The sequence below is a fragment of the Morus notabilis genome, unplaced genomic scaffold, assembly GCF_000414095.1.
Source record: "Morus notabilis unplaced genomic scaffold, ASM41409v2 Scaffold594, whole genome shotgun sequence".
In the NCBI taxonomy this organism is placed as follows: domain Eukaryota; kingdom Viridiplantae; phylum Streptophyta; class Magnoliopsida; order Rosales; family Moraceae; genus Morus; species Morus notabilis.
Window position 1 is genome coordinate 422,871 of NW_010359491.1, and position 11,289 is coordinate 434,159.

General features: G+C 30.9%; 1 protein-coding gene across 1 annotated transcript; it reads left to right on the forward strand.

Moving 5' to 3' along the window:
* Positions 1–1,697: 1,697 nt before the first annotated feature.
* On the forward strand, positions 1,698–10,524 carry LOC21405278 (cytochrome P450 704C1). Its single transcript, XM_024163283.1, has 5 exons — positions 1,698–2,222; positions 8,613–8,909; positions 9,243–9,578; positions 10,005–10,205; positions 10,304–10,524. Exons 1-5 carry the CDS (start codon positions 1,698–1,700, stop codon positions 10,490–10,492), a joined length of 1,548 nt encoding a protein of 515 aa, XP_024019051.1. The 3' UTR covers positions 10,493–10,524.
* Positions 10,525–11,289: the final 765 nt, after the last annotated feature.

The window sequence follows — 11,289 nt, forward strand, 5'->3', positions numbered from 1 at the left end:
CACTCTCTACACTCAAGCTCTTTCCACAGACCTTAACCTATTAGGATACTTAATTTAGAACTCTAGATGCTTTATTTATGATTGTATTGTATATTTTATTCTTAAGTTATTGATGTCTACAATTAAAAAATAGAATGTCTATCATACAAAATATTAATATTAATTATGGTTGAGGTTTGAGAAGAGATGGTAAAAGATTAGTTCAAACTAATTAGAAAAATCAAACTAAATCAATTACAATTAGTTTGGTTTGTATTGAAGTAGATCTCTTAATTTATTTAGTTTGCTTTGAAAATCTCTAAATCAATATATAATTAATTTGGTTTGCATTTCACCTAAAATAAGCAGTTTGATTGGGTTATAGGGATGAGAAAGTCTTGCAAACGTTAAACATGATTAGAATTTTATCATGCTTCAAGAATTATTGCAACAACACTGATTGATATTCTATAAAGTGCAAGTATAAGAAGGTAATAAAATCTAATATTTAGACAATGACGTTGATAAAATGGGAAAAAAATTACAATATATTGTTAATGTTCATAAATGTTACTGAAATTTTCTGATATTTTCGCTGACATTGGCTCTGTATCTTTCCAATATGTCCCAAACTTCTATGGAAAATCTGCAAGCTCATCAAAATCAAAATTTTTTTTTACCGATATTTACCATGATTTTGACACAAATTTTTCTAAACTCAAAAGATATTTCGGAATCAAGGCTTGTTCTTTTGGTGTTTTTGAGTTAGGTAACTTGAGTGTAGATTTTGAGTTGAGTTTGAGTTATAACTTGAGTTGAAGTTGTAACTTAAGTTTGTGTTTGGTTGTGTATATTGAGTTATGGTTTGAGATAAGAATCTTTTTGAGTTTGCGTTTGAGTAAGTCAAAACTTGAATTTATTTTTAGATAGTATTTTAATAAAAACTCAATGCTAATGAAAAATTTTAATAGGGTATATGGGTCTAGTTTTATTCATCTTTTCGTTGTCAACGCATAGAAAAAAAAATCATCTCAATCAGAATTAAAACAAAAAAGTTATAACATTTTTAAGAATAGAAAAAATATTGTTCATTAACTTGAGTTCGAGTTTCTGAACTCGAGTTAAAGGGAAAACTTGAACTCGAGTTTTAGTTCTAAACTCGAGTTCAAACTCAAATTTAAACTTAAAAAAATATGAACTCAAATAAAGTTATAACTCGAGTTATCTTTTTTTAAGTTTTTAACTCAAAAATCCCCATGCCGAACAAGGCCTTAGAAATTTTGATATTTTGATGAGGAAATTCCGAAAACGGAATTTTCAGTCGGTGGCCGTTCACTCGTCTGATGGGCTTAGCCCAACCACTCGCTGGCTATCTGCTCTTCTGACAGGCGCAATCATCTCCTTCCAATCGAGCAAATTAGAGTCGCCTTTTATTTACCACATACGTGGCCTTATCGCAATGAACCTTATCATAATGTAACACGTGCAAAGAGACAAACACGCATATATAGAAATATACTTAAATAACAAAATGAAACAATAGGACAAACACACATATATATAGAAATATACTTAAATAACAAAATGAAACAAAAGGACAAACACACATATATAAATAGTGTTATATATATATATATATATATATATATATATATAGACACTCATGTTGCCATGCAAATTGCACCATCTTCAATCTCATCAGCTCAAACAAATTAAACATGGTTTTCCTAATTTACACCATCTTAACCTTCATTTCCATTTCATTACTTTTCCTTCTTCTGATCTTCTGTTTTCTCATAATCAGTATCTTCATAGGCAAGTCCATGAATGACCCTTCTTACCCTCCTGTGAAAGGCACTGTTTTCAACCAACTTTTCTACTTCAACAAGCTCTATGACTACCTAGCCAGCTTCGCCGCCAAGTCTCCGACCTACCGATTGCTCGGCCCCGAGCAGAGCGAAGTTTACACGACCGATCCGCGAAATGTAGAACACATTCTAAAAACCAACTTCGACAAGTACTCGAGAGGCCAGCATGAACAAGACATAATGACTGATCTCTTTGGCGAGGGGATATTTGCCGTCAATGGAGAAAAGTGGAAGCAGCAAAGGAAGCTTGCCAGCGTCGAGTTTTCCGCGAGAGTTCTTAGAGATTTCAGTTGCTCTGTGTTCAGAAGAAATGCTTCTAAATTGGTGAGAGCTGTTTCCGGGTTGATGGCTTCTGCTGGGGTTTTGCATATGCAAGTAAGTAGAGTATGAAATTATCTACTTTACACAATCTAGATTTCCTTTTTCTGTTGTTCTTTGTAACTTTTCTCTTTTTGCCACGTTGGTTACAAAATGACAGGTAATATTTAAAAGAAACAAACCAAGTGTGATAAAGCTTTGGTCATATTTTAGTTTAAAGTCAACATCTTATTTGGCTGGTCCTTTTGTTAGCACTGTTGATCAGCAAACCGTGAGGACTATTACTTAACTTGCTTGAAACATCTCAGCAATCTTGGTTCCAAACATTTCAGGGAATAACTTTAAAAAAAAAAAAAAACATAATTCATTCTACTATAATCCACTATTTTATTGTCATATATATTCTATTGTATTGAATTGTATAACTTTTATATAATAGGGTGTTTAGTTTGTATCACATTACATTATTAAATTACATTATACTATGCTTATTTACCATACCATCCTGTTATATTTACATATTAGTATGAAATGAGATAAAATTGAGGCCTAATCCCAACCTAGCTCGACTTTAGTCGCGACGTCAGGAGGTAGGCGAGGGAAAAGGTAGAGTTGTTCAATAGGAGCTTTTTTGCAATGATTTTTTAAATGGCACTAAAATATAATTTTAAAAATGAGAGGTTAAAATATAATTTTTTGAAATTTAAGGGCTCAAATTATAATTTATAAAAGTTGAGGGATCAAATTATATTTTTTAAGTTAAGGGGCTAAAATGAAACTTTTAAAAAGTTAAGGGGTAAAATTATAATTTTTATAAAATATGAACACAACACCGCCAGAGTCCCAAACCTGACCCCAAGCTTTCATATTTTTGAAACATTCAATATGGTTTTAATACGGTCTTTTAAATAAAATTACACAATAAGGTTCAGTACATAGGTTTTTTAGGTATTAGATTTCATAGTATGTATTGTATTAAATTATATGATATATATATATATATATATATGTTGCCAAGCGTGTACTATTCTTAAATAACGCAATATGAAGCGCTAATATAGTGTACTAGGATATTCACAGAATTCATGAATCCGATCAATCCATCCAATCCGATCCAATTCAATCTAGCGGATTGGATTGGATTAAGAGGAGTTTTGGATTAGTCTTAAATTGGAAAAACCTCAATCTGAAAGTTTTAAATTTATTTACACATTGAGCATTATTTCTCAATACTTCAAATCCATGAATCCAAAACATTATATATATATATATACCTTTAAAAAAAAAGCATTATATATACATACATATAATTTTTAAAGTTAAGTTTTATTATTATTATTATTATTATTTGAAACAATATGTGTACATATGTAATATTTTTCCGATTATTGAAATTTAATGGCAAGCCCATTAACTTTGAATCTGGGTTGTAACCATTCGGAATTTGTTGAACTATCTTATGTGTTTATTACTTTATTTGGGTTATAAATGTTGCAAATGTTGAACTTTAAAGTAATATTAATAAATGATGAAGGCTTCAATTTGTGGTTTAATTATTTCGTATGGATGTTTAATGTATTTATTAACTTTAAATGTCCTAAATCAGTTGAATCCGTGAATTTGATCCGTAAAATTTGATCGGTTTTGAATTGAATTGGATTGAAAAAAAGTTTTAAATTAGATACGGATTGAGAAAATCCAAATCTGATAGTTTGAATTGGATTGCGGATTATTACTTAGATCTGCAGAATTCTAATCGGTGAACACCTGTATGGTGTACCAATACCTTATACAACATTATTGTGTACTAGCAAGCAGTATACTTAATGTGTAAGTTATTGTTCAAAAGACAATGACTTCTAAAATGGTACATTAATACCTAAGTAATTATTTGTAAGTAGAGTTGCATAAATAATATTTTTTACCATCTTGTGTGGTATTTTTAGTTTTTTCCCAAGTGTTTCCTTATAAAACCCATTGTACTATTAAACTTTACCATAAATAAATCAAGGGTTAATCTTATTAGTGCCCCTTAAATTTTAAAGTAATTTTCAGTTTGTCTCATAAACTTTAAAAACTCTCACTTTATCTTTTAAATTTTAAATTAATCCCATTTAGTCCACTCAGTTAGAATCTCTATCCAAAACATTAAAAAAAAAAAAAAAAAAAGGAGTAGTGCTATCATGTGGTCTGGAATTTTTTTTTTTGTTAAAAATAAATAGAAAAGGATGAACTAGTTATGTTAATACATAGACACAGGATTATTGCTCGGATTACCTACAGTAAGAACGTACATGGCTGAGCTTTTTCTATGAACAAGTAGTCTCACAAGAGTTTTTGCATAATAATTATGGATATTATCTAGTTATTTTATATCATGGAATCCAATTATGGTTTTTTATAAAATATTTTCATTCAATTGCACCCAACCACTCTCAACGCAATCATGTCAAAGATCGTTCTTGTTCATGTTCTCCCGTGATTCGGAGCTGTATACGACGACTTAAAAAAATAAAAATAAAATAAACAAAAAAACTTATCATTTATCTCTTTTCGTCTGGTGTGATTATGAGTAGATTTTCCTATCACATTAACAACAATGCATGTACCATCATGGCATATATAATTTAGAGGCAAAACATTCATCTTACATAGCAATGAAAGATAATTTCTATAAAAGCATAACACAACTGCATAACATGTTATTATAGTATATCGTCATGGTATATCAAGACACTTCATGGCATATCATCACGCTTAGCTTTTTTCTCAAAATTACCCTTCAGGTGTAATTTAAATCAGATCTATGTGCTGATTGGAACACCCTGTTAGAGCGTATCTTAAACTTACTTTCTATCACTTGACTTATCAATTGTTTCTTCTCACCTAAGTACTTAATTAGCCTCTTAACAAATTCAGTATAAATTAATCAAATATTTTTCATAGATTTAGCAACAACAAAAAAAATTAGTTAATCATATTTTATTAACTACTCAATTAAGTTTAGAAATTTCAAACTAAACATGCCAATTAAAATTAATTAATTAATTGTTGTAATTAATCTTTCTGGAGGAACCTTGAAGAAAACCAATTATAATGATTAATTAAATAATTATCTCCTTACATAATTATAAACTTTTATCATCCAATCATTAATCCTCATAACTAAAGGTGAAAGTTCGAGCCACACGGCTTGGCGCAGTCCGGGCCGCCGAATGGAAATTTTATGCTAAGAAATGAGAGAGAGACGGTCTAACCCAGCCCGACCATAATTGTATAAGGTATTTTTTAAATAAAAAACTTTAAAAAGAAGGTATTTGGGCCGGTACAGCCTGGCCGAATCAAATTTTAGGCTCAAAACCCTGGTCCGGCCCCGCCTGAAGGTTAAAGTCGGACAAGATTAGCCTCAGACCTATAGTGGCGGGTCTTGTATCGGTCTATTTAACCTGATCTAAACTCACAGCTCTACTCATAACCCTAATTATCATAAAGGCTCTGTGCCGGTTTCTAAGTCCTTATAAGTATTGATTTCTGTTAGAGAATAGATTTGAGCCCAATAGGCCCATTTATTCAGATGAACAACACTAGTGATCCAAAAATTCGAAGGGCTCTTTGGGCCCATAAAATCCATTAGGTCATGCTTGAGGAATTTGGGTTTGGTTACGTAAGGATCATTGGCTAATGGTTATATTTAAAATAAAAATTACAGTAAATAACATATTTATAAAATTAAATTAAATAAATAGTAAATTTTAAAATTATTTAAAATAAATATTTTATTTACGACTGACAAATAATAATTTACATGATAAAAAAAATTTATTTACATAGAAATTTTTTTACTAATCATAAAAAGAATATTTATACTGCTATTTAATTCAAATAGTTTTAAAATTTTCTATTCACTTCAATTATTTTACTATAAATATGTTATTTACTTTATTTTCTCAGGAGAATGGAGTAAATAGTAGATTTATGAAACTAAATTAAGTAAATAAATAAATAATAAATAATAGTTTACTGCGTAAATATTTTATTACAATTAGTAAAAAGATTTTTTTACACGTAAATTTTCTTTTTATGACTACTAAAATGATTTTTTTCATGTAAATAAAGAGTTTTTTACTATGTAAATTATTTTTTACTAGTAACAAATGAAACATTTACACGATAAACTCTTCTTTACTTCAAATAATTTTAAAATTTGTCATTTGCTCAATTTAGTTTCACAAATCTATTATTTACTACGATTTCCATTTTAAATATTTGGGATAAAACTTGAGGTACATTCTCTATTTTGACAAATTTTCACCCTTGGGTTCTAAAATGACTATCTCTCTCCTAGCGATTTTTAGGGCTCGTTTATTTCATGCGTTCAAAACAGTGATTCTTGATTTTAATATTTGAAATTTAAATTTTTTGTGAGAAAAATATACTACAACAAAATTAAACTATGAGTTTAAACACGTGAAATAAACGGGCTCTTAACAATTTAAATTCACTAGTTCTCTAGTGATTACGGCAAGCACATATCTTACCGAAGGAAGTTGAGCTAAAACGATAAGCTTGATTTATATCTTGATCACTTTACCCTTCAAAACGACTATTTTGCCCTTAATGGGTTTTATTAGAAACTTTCAAACGACTTATGATCCATCCCTTAGGTGCCATTACTGGCATTCTTAGGTTCTGGAGTGACAGCCATGGATTTGATCCTCTATGTTTCACGATTTTGCATGGTTAACTAGAAACATTAAAGACCTTATTCATTTCATGACTTAAGTTTTGTTGTTATAATATTTTCTCTCATAAAAATTTAAATTTAATTTTTTTATTACAACGTTTTTCTCTAACATACACAACTCAAGTTCTTGAGTCGTGAAATGAACAAACCATAAAATTTGACATTTTAGCTCCTTAACCATACAAAAAATATTTTATACATATGTGTTGAGTTTTTCACAACGAATAAAACACATAAAGTATAATGAGCTAATTCCAAATATTTAAATACCTTTTGGTCATTTTGCTACGGTCTTGATATGCGTGAAATTACATTCTTACCCCTAGTCCGGCTTTGGGAGAACTTCCTAAAAATTGTTGGCTTCTGATCTTGTACATATTCTAATATCTAGGATGTCTTATGATCATTTTTGGCTGACAGTCTAACATGTGTGTATAGACACTTTTATCCCTGTTGGATTTAAAAAAAAAAAAAAATTTCTACTCATTGTTTTCATCTTTTCATTTCTACAGTTCTGTAATTTTGGTCAAGACCTATCAAGAACCATCTTTAGGTGTATTTAGGGTCTTTTTCACGAAGTCTTCTCTTTTGGGGCTTTTACTTACCAGACAACATTTTTTATTTGAGTAAATTATACTGTTAGCATTCTAAACATTTTGTTTCTTATCTAAAAAATCCCAAACTTTTAATTTAGGAAGAGAAAATTGTTAAACTTACTTTTAAGATGCATGAATCTGGATTTTTACTTATTACTCTTGATTAATATCCTTTTGATTAAAATAGTTATTTACTAAAAATGATATTAATTAAGAGTAATATGTAAAAATTCAGACTCATACACTTTAAGAGGTATTTGTCTCCTTTCTCCTTTTAAAATTACACACTGAACTTTTAATTCTGCAGCAATTAAGGTAAAAATAACTAATGCGCGTTATTAAATTGACGGTTTGAAATATGGGATTCCCACTTAAAAAAATAAAACTCATCATTTTTCAAACTAGTGCACATAAAATCACAATTTTTATATTAATTTTCGAGGACTTACACAAACAAGCTAGGAATAGAAAGAGAAGGCTATTGTGTATGAACACCTCATGAACTTTTTAAATTTAGCAATTTAGTCCCTAAACTTTTTTTTTAATAATCAACCCTAGAACTTTTAATTTTTGACACTTTTAGTCTTTATTGCTAAAATTCGTTAAAATTTTGATTTTTTTTTGTGCCAAACTTACAAGTGACAACCTAAGAAACGCATTGATGATATTTTTATTTGGTATTAATAAAATTTCATGTTAAAATTTAGATTAAAGTTTAAGTTATAATTAAATTAAGTTCAAGTTTTAAAATGTATTTGATTTGAAACTAAACAAAAATGAACATCAATGTCCTTATTAGCCTATCATTTGCAAGTTAGGTTTTGAGCAACAAGGGTTGAAAATGCCAAAAACTATATGTTTAGGGTATTGATTGCCAGGGAAAAAAAGTTTAGACTAAATTGTCAAATTCAAAATGTTCTGGGAGTGTTAGTACAAAATAGCCGAAAGAGAATGACACGTAGGCCGAGGAGATCAATCTTTGACATTTTATGTTCGTCAAATATCGCTAGTCCAACATTATAGAATTTTGAAAATTTTCAATTCCTAGCTTTGGTACAAGCTATACCCTTTCACTAGTTTTATCTTATATGATTTTCTTTTCTGTAGGATTTGTTTATGAGAAGTACATTGGATTCCATATTCGAAGTTGGGTTCGGGGTAGAATTGAATTGCTTGGACGGATCAAGTAAAGAAGGGAATGAATTTCTGAGGGCCTTTGATGAGTCAAATGCTCTGATATATTGGCGCTATGTGGATCCATTCTGGAAATTGAAAAGATTTTTTGACATTGGTTCTGAAGCCCCCTTGAAGAAGAATGTTAAAGTCATTGATCAGTTTGTGAACAACCTTATCAGGAAAAAGAGGAAACTGTTAGCAGAGCGACATGATTCTGTGAGTTCAAGAGTTTAACATTTTCTGCATATGTTGTCACTCTCGTTCTTCATATGTTTGTTTGTGCATAAAAACATTTGTTTTTGCATTTTTTTCCCTCTAATATTAATCTTTGTAAGTTTCTATTATTTATAAGCAGATTTCAACTGTTGGTATATCATGATCTAAACAAACTAATGATGTCATTTGATAAAAAAATAATATTAGTCAAAACATGGAAAATGGTATTTGAACTATCCTTTCACAATATGTATGTATTTCTTCATGATTCAGTTTCTTGTGTTGTGAAATTTTTTTTAGTATTCTTAAGTTTCGTTTGGTTAATTTTGGCTGTAGAATGAAAAGGAGGACATACTTTCAAGGTTTCTAATGGAGGGTCAGAAGAATCCAGGGCAAATGAATGATAAATATCTGAGAGATATAATTCTGAGTTTTATTGTAGCTGGAAAAGACACTAGTGCAAATACACTCTCTTGGTTTTTCTATATGCTGAGCAAGAACCCCTTAGTACAGGAAAAGATTGTACAAGAAATAAGAGATGTCATTGGTGATAAAGCCAATGACAACGAATCCAATATCGACGATTTTGTAGCAGCTATAAGTGATGAAGTTCTTGAGCGAACGCACTATCTTCACGCAGCATTGTCAGAGACCTTGAGGCTATACCCCGCAGTCCCCGTGGTAAATTCTTCTGGCCAATTTCTTGATGTGACTATTTCTTAGTTAACTTCTGTTGTTCATATTTGAAGCTTTATATTTAGAAATGCCACATAATTATAGAGAGAGAGAGAGAGAGAGAGAGAGAGAGAGAGAGAGGGAGAGAGGTCTGTTTACGAACTGGCCCTTCAAATCACGCATTAACCAAATGTCCACTATATTTCAGTTGCATAATAAGACTTAGTGCCTTGTTAATTTGGTGCCACCATACTATAACATAAACATGGAAATATAGCATTTGGATGAAACCTATTGTGACCGGAATTATTGAAGTTGCCTAATTATTTATGGCTTTAAAGTTTTCCAAGATTGTGTTAAGGCTCTAAGACCGAAATTTCACATAGAAACTGCTAAGACCAAAGTACCATGGTGTCTCTTGTGTTCTTTTAGGATGGCAGATGTGCAGATATAGATGATACTCTTCCTGATGGCTTTAAAGTCAAAAAAGGAGATATAATCTTTTATATGGCCTATGCAATGGCCAGAATGCCTTATATTTGGGGAGAAGATGCCCAAGATTTCCGACCTGAGAGATGGATCAAGGATGGAATTTTTCAACCCGAATCGCCGTTCAAGTTCGTAACATTTCATGTATGTAACATTGTTTTATCACCCCTTTTCTACGTGAAACTATAAAATAGAAAGCAAACCAATATTTTCATTTTTCTTCTTGTGGAATGATTTTGCAGGCGGGCCCTCGGATCTGCCTTGGGAAGGAATTTGCTTACCGGCAGATGAAGATTCTATCAATCGCCCTTCTTCGCTTCTTCCGCTTCGGATTAGCTGATAACACAGAACCTGTAAACTATAAAACCATGTTCACCCTTCACATTGATGGTGGCCTCCCTCTCTGTGCAGTTTCAAGGACAGCCTCATAAAAAGGCCAATATGTGAATCAGAATTGTAATAATCTCCGCCAAATTAACTTTCACAGCGGTTCTAGCATTGGACTGTAATAATCTCCTAAAGCTTAAGGATATTTGTTAGTGTAAATTACTGTTGTGCGTAAGAATTTGCTTGTGGATCTTATACTTCATGTTGCTTCAATGCGGTATAGCCAAATGATCAGTTACATCATAAGATGGTTTTGATGAACTGTTCTTTTATTTATTTATTTATTTTTTCTATTTTTTAGTGGTATGGTCCAAATGAAGTCCATGAAATATTGATGTGAGTATAAGCATCCTAGTTTCAGATGTGTTTAACTTAGCTAAACATGATTAATCCAGTAAACATGTTTAATATTATTTGTTGAACATGAGAGGAACAAAAGACAATATAATTGAAGAGAAGAAAAGTGCACTTGGTAAAAGAATCTCACAAAACAATAAATGGATGCAGTGAAGAACAATTCATTGGGTGGAATTAATTGCCTTATATAGGCATACAAGATGAGTCCATGTTGCGAAGTTTTCTCTCACAACCTCTTATACTGCCACAACTCCACTAACACCACTAACAAGACTCAACTGACCACTAAGAAACAAATAGGAATATCAAACTTAGTGAAACAACTGAACAACTAAGCTAGCTGAAAAACAGCTACAAACTCGGTAACAACCATGAGCCCACTCGCACATGACTAGGAAACTAGAATAACAAACAGATCCACTAACACTAGACTCGGTAGGAACTAATCCCACTAATTATTACGCTTATAATTTGGTCAAATAAG

Excerpts from the sequence above, each read along its gene's own strand:
- LOC21405278 (XM_024163283.1), top strand. The coding sequence starts at position 1,698 with ATGGTTTTCCTAATTTACACCATCTTAACCTTCATTTCCATTTCATTA. Across the intron at positions 2,223-8,612 it reads CTGGGGTTTTGCATATGCAA|GATTTGTTTATGAGAAGTAC; the intron begins GTAAGTAGAGTA and ends TCTTTTCTGTAG. Across the intron at positions 9,579-10,004 it reads TATACCCCGCAGTCCCCGTG|GATGGCAGATGTGCAGATAT; the intron begins GTAAATTCTTCT and ends GTGTTCTTTTAG.